Below are 20,144 nucleotides of genomic sequence, written 5' to 3' on the forward strand. Positions count from 1 at the left end.
CGGGGCCCGCCCGGTAGTAGCGCCGCCCTCACCGCGCCGCTCCCGCCCTCCTCCGCAAGGACCCGCCGCCGAGCTCGCCATGGGCAAGGGCGACCCCAACAAGCCGCGGGGCAAGATGTCCTCGTACGCGTACTTCGTGCAGACGTGCCGCGAGGAGCACAAGAAGAAGCACCCGGACTCGTCAGTCAACTTCGCCGAGTTCTCGCGGAAGTGCTCGGAGCGGTGGAAGGTGAGCCCGGTGGAAGGGCGGCTGCCGAGCGGCCGAGGGGGCGGCGGGGCTCCGTCTGATCCCGCCCCCCACGCCTCTCCATTGCGTGTGTCTGCAGACGATGTCCAGCAAGGAGAAAGGCAAGTTCGAGGAGATGGCCAAGGGAGACAAAGCTCGCTACGACAGGGAGATGAAGAATTACGTTCCTCCCAAAGGAGAGAAGAAGGGAAAGAAGAAGGACCCCAACGCTCCTAAAAGACCACCGTGAGTGTTTTTGGGATTAAGAAAACCCCACAGCATACATTCAGCTAGCCTCTTACTTGCTTAAACGCCATTTCTTGTTTCAGATCTGCTTTCTTCCTTTTCTGTTCTGAACACCGTCCAAAAATCAAAAACGACCATCCTGGCTTGTCTATCGGAGACACGGCAAAGAAGTTGGGTGAAATGTGGTCTGAACAGTCGGCCAAAGACAAGCAGCCCTATGAACAGAAGGCTGCAAAACTAAAGGAGAAGTATGAAAAGGTACCGTGAGAATAATGCAACAGTCATTAGCGTTGCAGAAGTCCTGGTAAATGTGACTTCTGTTTTGCCCCTAACCTGCTTATAGTTCACAATTCTAGGCTTCCACGTGCGTGGAAAAGTATGGCAAGGAACCCTTGTAAGACTGAAGGTGTTTTTTTTTATATATCTAAGGATTTTATAAGTGCTTTCCTTCCAGAAAAATGGGTCACCTACTTGGAAAAACATGCAATCATGTTCCAAGGCACTGTGTTTGTAAAATTCATAGAACTGTGTGGATTAATGTATGTTCTCTCACCAGAAGGTGAAAACTAAGTCCTAAGGTTGAAAACCCACTTCTCCACATAGACTGCAGCATTAAATTATTGTGCTAGTACATGACTGTTGTCAGAGTTCCATCACCAGCAACTAAGCAGCATCTTTCTTGCAGGATATTGCAGCGTATCGTGCCAAGAGCAAGAGCGATGCAGGAAAAAAGGGCCCAGGTAGGCCTGCAGGATCGAAGAAGAAAGCAGAACCAGAAGAAGAGGAGGAGGAGGAGGAAGATGAGGAAGAGGAAGAAGAAGAAGAGGATGAGGAGTAAATGAATGCCCTGCTGTAAAGATTTATGCTCAAAATCCAATATTTTGCTAAGAATGTGAACTCAAGTGCAGCTCATTGTTAGCTTCAGTATAAAAATCTGTACAGATTGTGTATAGGTAATGTGGTTCTTTGTAGGGAGACCTCTATTTCTAAAGTAAGTAGTAGCTGAGTGCTGCTACAGTTCAGTTTTAAAAGAAAAAAGTTGTGGAATGTTTCTGCATATTTAATGGTTTTGTTGAAATTCAGTGAATGATAGCCAGGTGTTTTTTTTTTTTTTTTAGCTAAGTAAAATAAAGGAGGTAGCTTAATAGCTGATCTTATATTTTGTAGTATATTCATTGTATTACTTTTTTTAACAATTTTGTAATAAAATGTTGTACATGATTATTGTTGTATTTGTTATGCCTGAGAGGGAGGGAGCCTTCTCCCAGTGATGGACTCTAAGCTTCTGGAATTTAGAGGATCTTTTTTCTTTACATCATGCTCTCTCATACACACTACCTTTAGTCACAGTTGATGTTTTCCCCCTATGCTGGTATTTGCCTGTATCACCTTCAGAGTTAAAAATCTTATAGTTTTAGTGCTGAAATTGGCTATACCTGGATTTCCATCCAACCTCAAGAAAAAACAAAACAAAACCACCCTATTGAATCAGAGGTTTTGAAGGTTTGCCTTTTATTAGCTGAGAAATAAGCGTTAGGAAATATCCTGCTGTCCATATCAGGAAGGCTGGCTGTTGGACAGATGTGCTCAGAGGCATGTCTGTCCTGATGTTCCCCACTTTCCTTCCCTCTCCCCTTGGCCCCAGTATAGGTGACTTGTTATAAAGGACAGAGCTTGTGAAACACCAAGAACAATTTTGGAATGATCTCACATACAGAGAGTTAAGATTCCTGCAAAAAGGAGGAGGTGTTTTTAAAGAACACCTGCTCCTGATACTTCATTAGCTGTAGAGTTAACAGCACCAATTACACTGTTTCATGGTCTTCCCAGATTTTTACTCAAACTTGGCATGAATATATAATGAATAACATCTCTAGTCGTCTAACAGTATTTCCACATGGAAAACTGAAGGTTCCATAGCTAAACTAATATGCTCCATTTAATTTGTTGAGATAACAGGTTAAAAAAAATCCTTTTAGTACAACTTGAAAGCCCAGTGCTGACAGTTACTTCATGTCTAGAGAGTAGGTGCTATAAAGAGCATGGTTCAGATTTTTTTTGTACATCTATTGTCCAGCAAAAGTTCTGAAAAATGGGAAAAATAGTCACTTGTATAGATGTCAGATAAAAAATGGTTTCAGCCCATCACCATGGTACGTGGCACGCTACATATTCATGAAAGCATGGAAATAAGGTAGCTAAAGGTAACTCAAAATGTTTCATACTGAAGCAGGGTATTAAGGTCTGAAGGCCTCGAAAACCCAAAGCTGCGCTGTGTGCTCTTTAGTACAGCTTTTGCATTTCCAGAGAACCTTTGTCCTTATCTCCATATGCACTATATAATACTCTTTCATATCCATACAATTCTCTTTGACAGGATGATGTAGCTGAGACTATGCTGGTATTATTCTTTGCATCTTCTGTTCAGGTTTTCCTGTAGAAACTCCCCATCGCCTCCCCTGAATTCTCAGTGGGAATGATGCAGTGACCAAAGATAATCAGTAATTTTTTGAATAGTACATTGCCCTTTTGATAAGAAGGGTGCTGAATACAGATGAAAGGCATGGAAAAGAGCATATGGAATCACTACCTTTGATTGAAGCTTTAAAAAGTGTGGTATGTAAGATCAGGAGCTTCAGATAATGCCCATCTGTGGACACTAAAAGAAGCTGTGCTGGGAGGATCCAGCAAGTGATCAAAGAAAAAAAATGTTCAGAAAAGGCCACAGTAGTTTGCATAGTTAAAAAAGTGGAAGTTATTTCCAAACCTGTAAAACAGAAGAAACTCTCACTTTGACAACCAGATGCAGCAATATGCAGCAGGGAAAAATACGAGCAGGACACGTTGAAAAAATACATGGATTAATAACTTCCATAAACGTAAGAACTAGGAGGCCTACCAAACAGTCCTTTGGGACAAAAGATGATTATGATAGAAAATCAGTGTTCAGAGCAGATTTCAGGAAAATAAAGTCTTTTTTTTTAAAAAAAAAAAACCTTGTAGAGGAGTTTCAGAAAGTTCTCATGACGGAATTTTTAATGGAGGAGGCATGGTGGAGCATCTGTCTCAAATCCAACTGTAAAAGGTTTTGAAATGAAATGACAGGACAGATGGTATTCATCCCTGAGTTCTAAAGAAACTCAAGGATGAAATGGCTGAACCTTTAGCTGTACTTTATGTTTTTTTCACTTAAAGCTGCCTTAGCACTGGAGGAATGGAAGGTCACAAATACGATGCTAATTTTTAGAAAGTATTCCTTGGAGATACAGGGCACTTCAGATCAGTATATCCATATGGCAAGCTATGAAGTTCTTATAGCACAGATGAGAATTTCTAGATCACACACTGAAAATGAAGCTAGGGAGATCAGGTATGTCCACTCCATCTGAATTTCTCAACAGACCCCTCATAAAAGAAAGGAAGCCGTCACTGAAGGTCTTAACAAGTGACTGGTTAATACACAGAGACACAAGAGGACCTAGTCGTCAGTTTTGCCAGTGGGGGAAAAATCAGCTGTGAAAACCCATAGGCTATTTTTGGAGGTTGGGCAAAGGGCTAGTGAAGACTTTAATATACACACGTGAATGATTTGTAGAAAAGTGGTGAACAGTGCTGCAACAGAGATGAGAGTTAACTGTGAAGAACAGCAAAGGCAGTGTGAAGAACTGCAAAGGCAGCAGGATTTAAACAGAAGGCGAAATATGCTGTTAATACAAAATATATTACAAGTTAATACGTGCTCCCCAAACACATGCAAAGGGGAAAATGGTCTAATGTTTATATCACTGGTAATGAGGATGGAAAATAAGCTACATCATACTAGTCTAGAGGAGATGCTGGAGCTATAATAATTCTGTGAAGACTAATGGATGAAACAGCATGTCAGGCATTAATAGTTATAATCATTAATAAAGAATTTGGAAGAAAAAAAAAAAAGAACTGTTTATGAACACATTATCTTCTTCCTGAAGAAATGTAAGGTTTCATTTTCCTTAGACCAACTTCTTGAACAAAACCTATTTAGAAAGTTGGTCTTACTTTTCCCAAGAGAATCCTATGGTCTGAAGCACAGTAAATATTCTTTGTTTTGTTTTCAAAAGGAAGACCTTAATCAACACAGCTATGGACACAGGAACTAAATGCAGTACATACAGGCTTTAAAACTCAAATAGCAACAAAGAAATCAGCAATGGGCATGGAAAGAAAATCAGAAAAAAATGAAATAGGAGTTCTATCTTTGATCTGCTGATGTTCTGTCTATCTATTTCATAATGGTGTATCAGAAGAACCTTGTATGTAATACCAGCATATTATCTACTACTTATAGCTTAGTGACAGCTTATTTGCTGTGGTGGTGTCCGTCACAGAACATGCTTCACTTGCCTCGCCATCCTTAACAAATATTTATCTTTGTTGTCTCATTTTGACTTGTATTTCTTTCTGCATCTTGAAAAATCTAAATTCTTTGCCTACTACCTCTGCATTTCTGGAATTGCTGCTCATATGAGTTGCTTCATAGCTCAGTCTGCTTCTCCACAACTCCTTCTGAGTTCAGTGTCTAGAATCTCGTAACAGCACAGATTTAGAGCTTACTGCTACATTCTCCAACACACAGAGCCTTTGTGGGACTCACAGCCCTTCTAACTGTGGCATGTGCCTGAGACTGAAACCTAGCCAGTAAAAGAAAAAAAGTTGATATTTCTGTCTCCACAATTTTCTCTTAAACAGTGCAATCAAGAACTGCCACAGGCCAGCAATAAATGAGTGAACCTGTAAGCTGCTCCAGCCAGATAACTAACTTTGGCCTCATTACTGGAGAGGCTCTTGTTTCAGGACTGAATACTGTGCCTGCCATCAGAAAAATCTTTGGCCAGGAAATCTCATGCTTCATCCACAAATTCTATGGCTATTCTCAAAGCCTCTTAATCCAAACATCTATTGCTGAAGTTGTACCCCTAAGTGGGCTCATCAGCAGAGTGAAGGAGTGACATCTGAATGGACAAGCTGTAATTCTACGGTCAAGTAGCTTCCAATAGAAAAGACCACATCCTTCCAAAAGGTCTTTTGAAAAATGCGTGGTGATGACATTCTTGTCAGCGCTGCCATCTTGAAGCCAGCTGTTGGCTAGCTGAACCCAGCACTGACCTAGCATTAACTCCTCCTTTGGGAATCTAGACCATTAGCAAGACCATCACTCTTCCATATCTCACTGATTTCTCTCAGCAGGGGAACAAACTGCAATGCCAGTGTGTCTCTTTAGGAAACTGGGAATTTTTTGTGTAATCAGATGTGACAGATGACCAGTGTCTGCCTAGGTTCAAAACAGGACCATACAGATTCTGGAATACTGCACAGAAAACACAGTTTCTAGCTCAAAGTCCTCAAACTGTAAATTGCCAGAAGGGGAGAAATATCCTTGCCCAGTCCTTTCACTTTGCCTTGTGCTGCTTGACCACACCAATCCTCATGAGGGAAACAAGGCTACTGTGCTACCTCGGCTTTCTGTCTTGTATGTACTTTTCTGTCTTGTATGCACTTTTCTATTTCTTTTGATAAGTTCAGTTCCTATCCCAAATCAGAATACTCCTTGCTTTTGTGCAATAGAGAAAAAGGGTCCTGATTATTTCAGAAACAAGGACTCCAAACATCACATGACAGATAATGAGATACTGTAACAGGCAAAAGAAACCCCTCACTGAGGGCTGCTGTTGCCATTCCATGCATCTTGGGTGCTGACATTAGGGGTTCTTTAATGCAGGTAGTGCTCTACTGCTTCTCCCACCCTTCACTCCTTTCACCCTTCTCCTCGTGAGACTGCTTGTGCAGCAGACGTTATTATTATTATTATTGCACAAGAAAGAGCACGAATTGCCCACCTGGTCACTGGAGTTGGCACCCCACTGGAGGCAGTTCTGCCCTCACACTGAGCAATCTCATGCATGGGAACAGCGGTACCCACAGCCCTTCGTCCTGCTTTACCTGCCCTCCAGCTCACACACAGCACACTTCTCCCTCAAGCAACCACATTTCTTTTCGGCTAAATATATTCTTAACAAGAATTAGAAGGGATCTAGCACGCATGCATACCTTTTTGTCTTGGTGTTTAAATCATCTCTCAGTCTTTCTTCCAGCCCTTGATCCTCTCCTCGCAGTGCACCTGTTTAATGGAAGGAATTTGCATTTTTCATCAGTTAAGGTCCATCAAACCATAAGCTATGCCATTACCTTGCTGTAGAGTCTTCATCCACATGCCTGTTCAGAGCAATGCAACATTACAAAAACCTCACAGGTGGTACAGATTGCTTTTTTCCCCCTCTATTACCAGGACCTTTTGTTCTACTTTACAAATCATTCTCATGTTCATTTTTTCATGTGATCATATTAAATCTGCCTAATTAGATCAGTGCAGGTAGTACAAAAATCCAAGTGTGCCCACATGGCAACTCACGGTGAGAACTTCACTTCTGACTTCTCTGGACAAAAAAACTCATCCCCCACAGATATGACAGAAAGTACCTAGGTAAAAAGTAAAATAAAGCACTTTTAATATTTGTAAGTTTGCAACACAGAAGTTCTCAAGACTTAGAGATACGGGGTTCCTATATAGATAATAATCCATTTTTACTCTGTAAAAATATAGTAAACCCAAAAATTCAAATATTTTATTTACTTCACCTAAAAAACAAGCAACCCATAAGATATACATGTTTCCCAGATTTCTCCCTAATAAATTTCTGAAAGATTTATACAATTTCTACAGAAACATACAGTGTATCAAAATCTGCATAAATCAAATTTATAAAATATGTAGAAATGCATAGTGATATTATCATTGACTTACAAAGCAAGAATATGGGAATTATTATTTTTTTCCAAGCAAGCTATAGTATGAAAAAGTCATTACAGCAACAGCTTCTTATGATCTCATGTTTCGTTCTCACATACAGATGTGTATTTGCACACAGCATCAGCTTGTAATGAATTGCACAAAACACCCATTTAAAATGCACAATTTATGTGCCACACTCTTTCTCTTATGCATAGTAATATGATTAAATTAATCTACCCAGCACACAAAAATGGAGTCAGTTTTCATACACACAAGGAACAAGTACCGACACACACCCTCATTTTCCATTTTCCAGTTTCTCCCTCCTTTATTTTCTATTTTTCATACCTCTGAAAGGATAGATGAGAAGTTTAAAGAAACTAGGAAAGATCCCAAACTAATATATCAGTGCAGTCTGCCCTAGAAAGATCAAATTCTCACCATATATGATACACAACCCTTGTTAACACCAATGAAAGCTGCATGCAATGCTATTCTAGATTTCAGGGAATATTTAGTTGTACTTAATAATGTGACATGTTATAGGCATAACTCTAAAGTCAGTACACTGATGTCAACATTTAACAGTCACAAATCTCGAATAAGGGAGTGAGAACAAGTCATTTCTCCTCCACCTCTCTGTTCATTCCAAGTACTTACACTCCTGAGGGAGTTCTCATCAACTCCTATTCGGAACAATTTCAGAAACTTCTTCACACTCTGTTCTGTACATTATAGCACCAAGTGGTTATATTTTGTGTTTGTAATCGCTCAGGAAAAGTTTCCAATGAAAAAAAAAAAAGGAAAAAAATTATAAGAATAAATGCATCAAGATTTCCACTTCTTTTTTCAAACCTAAGCCCGGACTCCAAAATAGCGGGCAGATGTCCTTTCAAACAAGTAAGCAGATGTGTTAATGAGTTGTATTCTTTTTCTAATTAAGTTTTAGTTTACCTCTACGTGATTTTCATTTAAAATAACAACATAAATTAAGCACTGGAATTTATTTATTTTTTTTTTTAAATCATTGTGCAGCTTCTTAAAAATCTATATTTTAGATTATTCTTATTTTTATGTAAGGTATGATTTAAACAAGCAAGTTAGAGCATATAGATTCTTGACTGGAATTGCAAGGGTGCTTCATTCAAACGCAACGTACCACATTGGTGCTAACCTTGCCACTGAGCTCCTCCTTGCTCCATACCAGGTGCCAAGCTGCTCCCCCACATGGATACCAGAGCAGAGGTGGGCCAATGGCCCCGACGTGAGGTTTTGGAGCATCTGCAGTGAAGGGGCCTCTCAGAGTGGGCCACTGACAAACAGCACAGCTACTGACAGCAGCTGTCTTCAGCTACACAGTAACTGGGGTGGGACACAGTAGTGGGGTGGGACAGCTGATCCCTGCCTGTAGTGACATCCGTTGTGTAATTTCCAGCAAATGCTTTTCTTGTGAAAGAGAGAAACGGAAGAGGCACTAAATATGTTGAAATTCACCTTCCAAAAAAGCAGCATGACTGTGAGAGAAGGCCACCCTGGCTAATAACCTGTGGCAGTGCTTAGTAAGATGTAAAATTAAATAAAAATTTACAACAGGTTGATAATCACCAAGTTCTATGAAAATCTGGTTACTCCAACCTTTTCAAGTTTGTGTAAAAAAACTGCCTTCAGACCCCTGAGTGTAATCCCAAAGAAGACAACAACGCCTTTAACCATGTTCCTATGAAACACAGCTAACAGCGCATTAAGTTACCAACGTCTTAAAACAAAAAGATGTAAACATCTACAGAGTTTAAGGTAAAGCAGTTTTGTAAACATTAACTGCGGATGATCATGTTATTGTAATAATCACAGTTCATCTATGTCCTTCATCCAAGTCAGGAGGCTCGGAGCTGTACAGTTAATAATTGCAGCAGTTTTCAGGCTATTTTCAGTCCTGTACAAATGAATGTGTCAGTAGGTAGGTTCTGTTTATCTACACACTAAGAATGTTGTTCATTTCCCATTTCTGCGTTGCTTTATTGGAATCACACTCTGAAATGAAAACTTGGTGTAGGACTTCTGACCGATCCAAGCACTTCCCTGAAGGAATGTGTGTAAATCTATGCAGATTCTGGAAAAAAAAACATAAAACAAAAAACACAGGGACGTTAAAACAAAACGAAACAAACAACCACCAATCAAAAAACAGACAAATTTTTCTTCACAACTGTAATGTAGCTATTTGCAGTTACAAAATCAGGGTTCAGGATCTCTGAAAAAGATCAGTTTCCATACTTGTTCCATTTATTTGTTAAACTTAGATTTTTACATCCTTTCTATTATGAAATGTTTGATGCACGTAGGTCAACTTGAAACGCCTTGCACTTCTCATTGGAAACAAACTGCTAAGAAAATAAGCAAAACTGTGCCTAAAACGCTTCCAGCATTTTCATCTGTCCCATAACCCAAACAAAAGATTAACTCTCGAGGACAGCTTTACGAGAGCTGACCTTGCTGGGCAGATCCTCCTTTGGTTAGCCCTCACATATAGCAACATCAACTCCACTGGGGAAAAAGCAATAACTTTGCTCCCTGTTTGACTGGTTGAAGGAAGAAAAGAGGAGATGAGGGCAAGGCTGGCCTCCAGAGCAACAGGAGACAGCTTCGGAGACTGCAGACCTATTGTGTTGAGTGCAGTCAGGCTGAGACTCACACGTTTGATTTCTTTTAGCCCTCTCACCATTTGCCAAGCAGCCTCTGGCTCCTGGCTGCCCCACTGCCCAGCTGTATGCATTGTGCCAAGCGAGGGAGTAGCAGCAAATCTGCTGCAGTGCGGCTGCACAGCCCTGCTTTATGCTCCCCCCAGTACACGAGGGAGTGCTGGATCTTTCTCCTGTTGCCCCATCACTTGTACACGTACGTGCACATCCACATGCTGGGGCAGCTTGATGTGCATGCCCATCATGGGGATGGACACTGCCTGGAAAGGTAAATGGAAGTCGGAGCAGAAGCCATGAGCTGACCTCTGCCAGCTGCATTCCAGGTCACCAAAAGCCCTGCTGCTAAATGCAGAAGCACAGATGTTATGCTCACCAAACTGGCACATGAACTAGCATTACAGAACCAATCGACTGGGCAGATAACTTCTCTTGGCAGGAGAACAGCAGGCCACAACATTCTTCAACAGTTCATAAGCATTTCATTCCTTATACCCTCATTAGGAGAAATGGTCATAGCCTTTGCGCTGCACAGGAGAGAGTGCCAAAGCCCTAAGATCTGCTTGGTTACACACCCTTGGTGGTCCTTTTGCTCTCATCTCCTTCCCGTATTTTTTTCTGGAAGCCAGTCAGTGTTTTGTTCTGCAGCCCAGACTGTGCCCACCAGGCTTCCTTATAACTTGTGGTAATAAGCAACCAATTACACAATTGGTACCACTGGGGAGGAAATGGATCATCTCACATAAATGAAACGCTTAGAGGAGAGCCAAGCAACATGCTGGGATGCCCTAGAATGGCTGCAGAGGTAACAGTGTTATATATTATTCTGATACTAAAGCCAAGGCAGCAGGCACTGAAACACTCCTCACTGATTTTTACATTTCAGATTTTAAAAACTTTGCCCATCTAAATGGCACAAGACATTAGAAACAGCATTATGTTGCTTGAGATTTCAAAGCTCTATGGAAATGACAGAAAGGTGGGGTGGCTTTGAGGCTAACAAAAATAATTCACTGCATTCAGTAGTGGCTTCCAGAAAGGCTCACTACAGATAACCAGCTAATGAACTAATAAATAGGCAACATGCTAGGTAGAAAGAAGAAAAAAAAACACAGAAGATAATCTCAGATACTGAACTAAGTTACAGAGCCACTGTCCATATCCAATGATAACATCACCCTTAGACAATTCAGTCTCGTTTTTCAACAGAAATGTAATCTTAGACTTTCAGAACTCAAATTAACAGAGGACTTACAGATGTGCTTACTAAATAGCCCTTAACAGCCCTTTCATGTGTATCAGCCAACATTCTGAGTCTTTATTAAAAATTCATAGATTTTGCAATAGTGTTATAATGGCACCACACCCGTAATTCACAACAGAGCATGTTTTTAGAGAATGGCTAAGGAGCAGGAGAATGAAAAACTGAAAAAGGCAAAGAGCACAGAAAGACAAAGAGTAATAAACACCACATTCACCTATTCTTATGTAGATTTCTTTCAACAGACATCCACAAATTAGATATATTGTCCCTAGCTGCTAAATGCTCCTCAGCACTTAAGTCACCTTCTCACAGCACCCAATAAAGAAACTTCCTTGAAAGAAAGACACAGCAGAGAGGGTGGTGGCATGAAAAGCTTTTAGAAACAAGGTCACTTTGCTTTCTCTGAGAAGAGTGCTAACTCCTATGATACTTGTGGCAGCACATGTAGCACCAGGAGATCTGCTTTTAACATTTTTGCTTCAGAAGTCAGCAAATGGTAGAGCCTACAGAACACCTTCCCCTGCAGGAAGTTTTCCTAGCAAACACGGATTTCTGGGAACGTGCAATTAACATTTCCTCTGCTTGTTTCAGTTAATCTTGTCACAGATGTCTGTCTTATGATACACGTAGAGTAACAATAGAAAAGGTGTTATAAAACAAGATGCGAATGATGACAATTGCTTTTCCCCTATATGTCTGTTACATACCTTGAAGTATTGCCAGTCCTTGTATTCATTCAGATTACAATGTGTAATCATAATTTTGGATCCATCTGGTCCTTTAGTTAAGCACTGATCATACTGCATGAGCTGATTAGCTTCATTGATTCGGAAAAGCTACAGAAAAATAAGATGGCATCTTCTGAACAGCTGACTTAAAGTAATATTTTAGAAACAATGCAATACCAATAGAATTCCATCGTGCTAAATATTCTCCACTGCTATTATAGCTATTTGAAGGAGAGCTCTTTATTCAACATGATGTCAGACAACTTTGCTTTAGGATTTAGAAGGTGAAAAACCTTACCTAGCAAGGCACAGATGATAACAACAAAGGGAAACCTACTTGGTAAACTTCTGGAAGTGTTCAGCAAGAAGCTTTTTAGTAATTTGATGGCTAAGAAACCCCCTATCTTTGTAAAGGCTTGGTTGCAAGTCCTTGGGCTTGGGAAGTAATTTCATGAGAAGACAGTAAAACTTCAGCATTTTACACATGGAGGAAATCAAACTAATGCATACAAAACATATTCAAAAACATTATCTTAGCTACTTCTTATGAAAGAATTACAGTATGCTTTGGGAGCACTATCTACAGAAAAGGTATTTTAAGGAACTTTTAATATAAAAAAAAAAGAGATGTTTCCAAGACCTACTAAAAATTAAGCAGAAGGATTTTTAAAGTGCTGTCTTGCATGTGATTTCAGACTGCAGTGAGAAAAACCACCTGGTTCAACTCCACAACAGCATAAACAAAGGCTGCAAGTGCTGCAGAGTTATCCAGCTGAAAAAGGAGATGCAAATGCAGAACAGCATGCTTGCCTGGCAGCGTGCATAGGTTTGTGAAGATGCAGGTCAAACAAAATAGTAGCATGGGTTGAAATCATCTATTAGTAAATACATTCTGTCAATTTGTAAACGAAGCAGAGAAATTTATATTGTTTGTCTCTTGTGGTGAAAGGTGAGTTGCTGCATAGAAATGTTTTACTTCCATTAAAGCAAAACAACTCTGTGAAACAAGTGAGCTGGCGTAAGGAGAGCTGTTTCCTGAAGGATTAATAATTAAGTGAGGGTAAATGATGAATCAGGAGTGATGCTAAGAGCTGCACTTTTTCTAACACAGTGATATGGTTGCTTTAAAGTATGCTTCTTGCTTACACATTTTGTACAGCATTTTGTTTGTAATGATATTTTCAGATTCCTGTACTTCAGCAATGCCAGCATGCTTATGAGAAATCTTTAACTCCCGTTTTTGCAGATGGCACGGAAGTGACTTTATGAACAGGCTTAAGAGAAACAGGCTTAAGAAATGGCCTGTTATCCATTAGTGCAAGTATTTCTCTTTCATACTTGCCTCAGAGCCACTTACCTGGTTTCCTCCCATTCTGTGGCATGGTCCAAGTTCGACAAAGCCGCCGTTGGTGTGCCCCATGCTGTCGATGCAGTAAGCTGTTTCAAAGCCTCTGATCTGGAAAAAGATAGGTTGTGCACTTTCAGTTTGTCTCATGGGAAAACAAGTGTGAAGGAGTTCAAAAAATTCCCACTTCTCTTTCAAACCAGAAACAGCTCTCTGCCAGACAGATACAAGATAAACCTGCATACGACATGTAAATAATGATGTTACGTGTTGGAGATGGAGCTACTACCTGTCCAGACTAATTTGTGGGCTCTTACATGAGTTAAATGACATCAATAAAACTAGAGCTGGGAAGCTCAGTTCCAAACTAACGGCACTGAAGTGCATGACTTCTAAGTATTTTAATTTATTCAATCTCCTGTCAAATCACATTCACTCTTTCAGATCTTCATAAATAAAGCAGCATCTTGGTTAAACTACTCTCATCTTATGGAAGACACGAGGAGATAAACCTGATGCAGAGAAGCTGCAAACAGTGGTTATTAACGCTGCAGCCAAGCACAGCCCCCTGACCCGGCTGTGCAGAAGTGTGTTCTACAACAGCAATTATGTGGGGGAAAGAAGAAGAAATGAGTGAAAGGTGGGCAGAGGCAAAAGGATAAAGAGTAAAATACCTATTGGAAAGCATGCCTCAGCTACTGATTATCCCATTCTACTTTCAAAAAGATCAAAAAATAGCTTTGTAAGGACACAAATAACATTCTTGCCAGATCTCTCTGCTTTGCAGGAACCTCTTTCTCCTTCGTGCCTGTAGAAGGAAGCTGGGAGGACAGAGCTCAAAGCACAGCCCTGACTTCCAGGCAGTGCTGGCAAAGATGAAACCCACGCTTCCTTTCCTGACAGTTTGGAAATGCAATTAGTGAGGTATTACAAACATATGGGGAAAAAATCTCAGATATTGTAAGACAACTGGCAGCCAGTGAAGTGTTGAAGGAAATTTTGGAAGGGTCTCTGAACTTCACTCTTTCCTGTTCCTTCTTTACAGCCATTTACTTTTATCAACAGCAGCTTCCCACAAGGTGACCATTATTGTTTTATTCTCTTCGAAGTTTTCACCTCAGTGAAGCAGTGTATAACAAGTGTTTCTAACCTTTTGTGTGAATTTAAAAGTAGGTCTCAAGCTAATGTACTAACTTGATGCTTTGTGTTACCTTTCAGATATGAAATAAAGGTGACACTGTTGACTGGCTCTTCAGATACAAGACTATCCATACCCCTGCTCCATTATGCACACGCTCTGTATCACTAATTAATTCCTCAGAGAAGTCAGAGATGGCACACTGTTGGTCACATAAGCACGCATAGATCTCTATTTTCTAATGCTCATCTGAAGTTAGAAAAACAGGTCCATCTCATCTTTGTTGTTGAATTTGCTGGGACACAGGATCCTCCCTTACTAGCAAGATGATTTTCTGGTTTTACCTCCACAACTTACAAAAATCAAATTGATAGAAGAGAAAGGGCAAGGCTGGAACCATCTGAAAAAAGCCAAAACATCATTTGAAAATGGGAAAGAGGTGTTGGCTTGAAGCCAGAAGGGGCAGAGCTCAGTGAGGTGGCCTGTATCCACCAGTAACATTCTGTCTCTCAGTTAAGTGACGCTATCACATTTGCTGAATTTTCTCTAAGAGAAATGCCAAAATTGTAACCACACCCTTAATTTAGCAATGCTGTGCTCATGTACATTAATGCTGGAAAAAACTGTTAAAGAATCATATCAAGTTATTACATGCAGAACAGGGATTTACCAAGGCTGTACTGGCATGAGTACATCCCAGGCTAGCAAACAGGCAAATAGGTGTAGAAGGTACTCTCTCTGTATTTCATGACCTATTCTGTAAGCCTTTCTAAAAAAAAGATTTTCACCTATTCATCTTTGCCAATACTCTGATACAAACTTTTTTTTTTCTTTTCTTTTAGAAAGAACTGAAGAACTGAAGATTTTGGAGAAAAAATCTTTAGACATAACTGAAGAAAGGGACAGATATAAGAACAATCCATCAAGGAAACGTGCAGCTAATAAACACAATCTCACCTCTCAAAGTAGCATTTTTTTCCCCTTTGGTTATTTTATTTCCCTGCAGCTCTGTGGCCAGTACCATTTACATTACTGCAGCAGGAACCAAAGAGTCTCTTCTCAGATTGATGCCAAGGAACAATTGTTTTGAATTCCCAACTTTAAAAAGAATGCTCCTAAAATAAATACGTGTTATGTGCTGTACATACCTCTCCCCAGTCCACGTTTTTAGGTGGTAAGGGATAATACGATGTTATATCATACGCTATTTCTTCCATGAACCACTTAAAACTTTTGCAGTTGTGATCTTCACGGAACTTTTTCAGCTCAGATATATCTCCGTAGGGCAGTGCTTTTGTCTCTGGCCGGCTGGCGTAAAAATAATCTTTGTATTCGTCCCACCACACTTCCACAACTCTGACATAGTTCTGTGAAGAGGAATGACATTGCTGCTGCCTCAATGCACGCACAACGGGTCAGACACAAACACATGTTAACTCCACGAATTTAATTTCATATTCTCGTGAATTTTAAGTGAGGCAGTTTATGGTTGCCTTGAGAAGGAGAGAAAAAGGATAGCTTGCCTGGTGAACAATTATCTCCCTCACATTTACTTATTAGGCTCTGATGGCTCTTGACTCTGAATTACCTATACACGGTCTAGCTGCACACCTTGTTTTGTTCTGATGTTCTAGCATTAATGACAGTGTTAAAACAGTCACAACAAATCTGACTTCAAACACAAATTATTGTTTTTGTTTAAGCAAACACTAATTAAATAAATAAAGTTATATATAAAAGGGAGCTTTCTCCCACCTCAAGAGGGAGAAAGGTATTCCTTCATACTGCCCTGCACATAGAAGCTCTTTACCATTTAAGAACCATCAGCAGTGTTTTGTTTTATCCAGACGAGCTGAATTGTGTAAGAAATTTATGTACAGAATAAATGCTTTTCATCAGATTTTTCAGATTGATAGAATGGTTTTATAATTTCAGACAAGCTTACCCGCATTGAAAAATGGAGCTATCATTTACAATCTCTTCTCCCATTGCTCTTTTCTCTGTCACTACATCCAGCTATGCTTATTTCCAGCTACCTTCCACGGTACTGCTCCTGCTGTTAGTTTGGTCAAAATGTTAATCAAGTCTCCTTATTAATACAGGATATTTTTATTTCGTATGTGCTACATTAGTTCTCTGAGGCTTTTCTGAGACATTCAGTTTTGAATAGGAACAGCTGTTAGCTTGGCTCAAGCCAGTAAAAAACCTGTAAATCTGAAGTCATTGTCATCAGTAACTTCCAGGGACAATGGCTCTGGGACTGGAATTTATAAAGAATAGAGCCTATAATTTATAAATATACAAATGACAAAGCACTTCAGAAGAGGAATCTTTAGCCAGGCAATAGGAAACCTTAACAGAAAGGTCCTTGCCCTTCTTTTGGTAGGTACAAAAGCATATCAAAGAGTTTTTCTTGATTCAAGTTCTCTGTTCAGATACAGACAGGTTGCTCACTCTTTCCTTGAGGTATTGTCTACTTTTAATATCATGGCTTGAGCAACACTTTTGTACCTACAAGACGCCTGAGGATTTATGGATTTTAATGTGCAAAGCATGAAATTTTCTCAGGCATTGTCCTCTGCTTCCTAGTTCAGAAATGCAGCTATAAGGGTATGAGAGATGCAGGGTTATTGTGTTTGCTAACTCACAGAGAGCCTGGGCTTATGCCCTTCCAAGCCAGCAGAGGATTGCAAAGCCATGCTCATCACCCTCCAGGACTGTGCTGTATTCACCAGAGCAGAGGCAGGCACTTTCTGCTGTTTGCACTTCAATTGAGCACAGCTCAGCAAAGGCTTTGGGGGTGAGAGAGAGAGCGGTAGGAAATGTAATTTGTACCTCCATGCTGGGGAAGGGTGAAGAAAGAAGCTGGGTTCCAGGAGTGTCTGTTCTTACAAACAGTGGGGTTGGTACAAAGACTCCCCCCCACATGGATGACCATCTCAACTTCAGACAATGAACACCTTTGAATGAAGTGCTCTTTAAATTGCTACTGATAATTTACATAGACTTATTTGAATCTGTTGCTGTCCCGCATCAGAAGACCTTCAGGGTTGCAGCAAACCAGTACCTTCAGTGTAGGAGAAGACCCAACGTACACGGGGGGTGGATTTCCTTGCCAGCCCTGGAGACGGTAGATATGTCCAACACGAGAACAGGGGACAAACAGCAGTTTTCCTCCACACTGCCAGATCTACAAGGTCAAGAAAAGATACAGATATTAATACATGTTTACAGGAATTTAAGACAGAAAAATACACAGCAAATTGTGAAAGAGGTGCCAGCTATTTTTCTTACTATACCAACCGTGTGATAAACTTGACCTAAACATAGACATAATAAGTCTGAAATGAAAGGCTGTACTGAGTACATCTTCAACTTCACCACGAAATTGCTTGATTAAAGTAATTTTTCAAAAAGCTTTTAAAATAGTTTGCCTTCTCATTCCATTGCTGTTTTAAAACAATGGTAATGAATGAGAGAACAAAATCTGGCATGGGGTAATTTTTAAAATGACAGAATCAGTATTTTGATTTTACTGGAGTAACTCACGTGCCATCACTAAGCTGGATTTTGGTTAGATGCCCATCATATTTAAGTTTTTCTTAATAAAGAATAGGAGGAGGTTAGGATAATTTGATTACAAATTACTTTGTTACAAATTGCCACAGATCTGTAACAAACATGTTTTTTTTTTCTGGCTGTAGTAGCTGAAAATAAAAATGGGGAACGCATGTTACCATTCTGAAATTTCCTCCCTCCCACACGTCCTGGGAGAATCCATCTATTTATGGAGAAAAGAGAATATACCTAAAAGATCTGAATTCATTTGCTCATAGCTTTGACAAGTTTAAAATGTAGCATCAAATCCAAATTCTAAATAAATTCAGGGATGTTCCAAATTAAGATTGCATTCCAGATTACAAGTATGACTTAACATCACTGCGAAAGATGGGCAGAAAAGTTTCTTTCCTTCACTGTGCGTGTTTGTCATCATGTTAATTTCTGAAGTTTGATTTAAAAACCATACAAAGAAACTCTGATATGCAAAGACATTTTATTTGCTATCTAGGAGTCCGTATGCAACAGTGATAAATGTTATTTAGTTCCGACTGGTTTTGATCTGTGGAAATCAATTTAAAGGTCTCTACATAATCAGCGACAGCTACCCACTTCAATTACGAAATTACTGTATGTAATTTCAATCATGATTTAAATCTAAGCAAGATGGGGAATTAAAAGAATAAAAACCCTGTATATGTAACATCCTTAATAACTGCCTTTTGCATATGGATTTACAGCTGAGCAAGTGCACTCAGAGCTTTCCTCGAAGTCATCATCAGCAGGAGTAGCTGGGGAAGCTATGAATGTACTTCTACTGAAATTCAGCTACAGTGTCACAGATCACTGCTGAGGATATTAGATGTCTCCACTTTCGTTTGTTAATTGGGACAGATTCCCGCTGTCTGCCACTTGAGTCATTACGAATACTGAAGATACCAGAAGCTAATGATTATCATCTTACATTTCCTGCTAACTGAAGAGCATGCATTTGCCTAGGATTGAAAATAAAATCTGCAGCTATTATGAATTATGCAGTTAGTGCTTCAATTACGAAGACTTCCCTTGAAGAGAAGTTCTTTAAATTTTGAGAAGCATCTGAGACCATTTTTCACTCACAGAAATGGTAGGGAGGGGGAAACTAGGGCAGTTTACATCTTGTTGCATTGCTGTTTACTCTATATGCACCTGTGCTTTAATTGAATGGTGCTTGCTCTCTCATCACTTCCTTTAAATACAACATTATTCTACAACCACACGCAGTGAGCAGCCAGGTCTTCCCCCTCCTGTCAGTCTGGTTTCAGGCTACTTATTTGGGCACGTGTGCAATCCCAAACCCTTAACAAAATCCAAACTTAGGGACAGCTTCCCAACCTGACAACATCAGGCTGGATATTAGGAAAAATTTCTTCTCCATGAGTGGTCAGGTGCTGGAACGGGCTGCACAGGGGTGGTGGAGTCACCATGCCTGGAGGCGAAATGTTTAGGTGTTGTATTAAGGGACATGGTTTAGTGAGGAAATGGTGGGGGTAGGTGGATGGTTGGACTAGATGATCTTGGAGGTCTTTTCCAACATTTCTGATTCTATTATTCTAGGATTCTATGAAAGTTTTCACTATTTAATGTTACCTTGTAAGAAATTTCAAAATTTTCACCACCCCAGATCTGAAGGCCAGGATCATAGAGACCCAGTTCAAAAAAGAAATCACGTTCAATGGCAAACAATCCACCAGCCATGGCGGGGGACCTGGAAGAAGAATACAGTGTAACTCCTCCTGCCAAAACAATCAGAGAACATTCACAGAAAATAATAATTAAGGAAGCAATTCGCTGATAACATAAAGATTAGATTGATGGCAATACACTGAAAGATCATAAAGCTCTGTCATAAGCATTCAGGGATTTCATGAAATGACATTGGTATAATTTTCAGTGAACTTGTGATTTATTTTTGTATATATAGATTCTTAATTATAGAAAATTTTTGTCAGAATTTCCATTTCCAGCATTTTCCACCTGAGCATCAATAAATATAAAAAAATCCCTGCAGTCCCCACTAGGCTGGGGATTAAGAAAGTGGGATTCAGTCCGGGGCTACTTCTCACATTACTGAA

At 40.0% G+C, this 20,144-nt stretch overlaps 2 protein-coding genes and 1 long non-coding RNA gene across 4 annotated transcripts in view; 1 reads left to right on the plus strand and 2 right to left on the minus strand.

The window, feature by feature from the left end:
* Positions 1-6,885, minus strand: part of LOC122156738 — a 16,011-nt gene extending 9,126 nt beyond the window's left edge. The window contains exon 1 of the long non-coding RNA XR_006167618.1: positions 6,560-6,885. This is a non-coding gene — a long non-coding RNA (uncharacterized LOC122156738). The remainder of the gene's footprint in view (positions 1-6,559) is intronic.
* On the plus strand, positions 52-1,693 carry HMGB2 (high mobility group box 2). Its single transcript, XM_042811798.1, has 4 exons — positions 52-229; positions 327-472; positions 556-730; positions 1,158-1,693. The coding sequence occupies exons 1-4, from the start codon at positions 80-82 to the stop codon at positions 1,308-1,310; spliced, it is 624 nt and encodes a 207-aa protein (XP_042667732.1). The 5' UTR covers positions 52-79; the 3' UTR covers positions 1,311-1,693.
* A 108-nt stretch (positions 6,886-6,993) lies between the features above and the next one.
* GALNT7 (polypeptide N-acetylgalactosaminyltransferase 7) overlaps positions 6,994-20,144 on the minus strand; it is a 68,402-nt gene continuing 55,251 nt past the window's right edge. For both annotated transcript variants that reach the window (XM_042811795.1, XM_042811796.1), the window contains exons 7-12: positions 19,660-19,777; positions 17,540-17,662; positions 15,621-15,839; positions 13,347-13,445; positions 11,969-12,097; positions 6,994-9,411 (exon numbers count right to left, since the gene is read on the minus strand). In XM_042811795.1, the coding sequence (XP_042667729.1) occupies positions 9,274-9,411; positions 11,969-12,097; positions 13,347-13,445; positions 15,621-15,839; positions 17,540-17,662; positions 19,660-19,777 (826 nt within the window). In that variant the 3' untranslated portion in view covers positions 6,994-9,273. The remainder of the gene's footprint in view (positions 9,412-11,968; positions 12,098-13,346; positions 13,446-15,620; positions 15,840-17,539; positions 17,663-19,659; positions 19,778-20,144) is intronic.

This window comes from Centrocercus urophasianus, unplaced genomic scaffold (assembly GCF_019232065.1).
Source record: "Centrocercus urophasianus isolate 14NV4802_14NV808 unplaced genomic scaffold, USGS_Curo_1.0 seq_13, whole genome shotgun sequence".
Classification (NCBI taxonomy): Eukaryota; Metazoa; Chordata; class Aves; order Galliformes; family Phasianidae; genus Centrocercus; species Centrocercus urophasianus.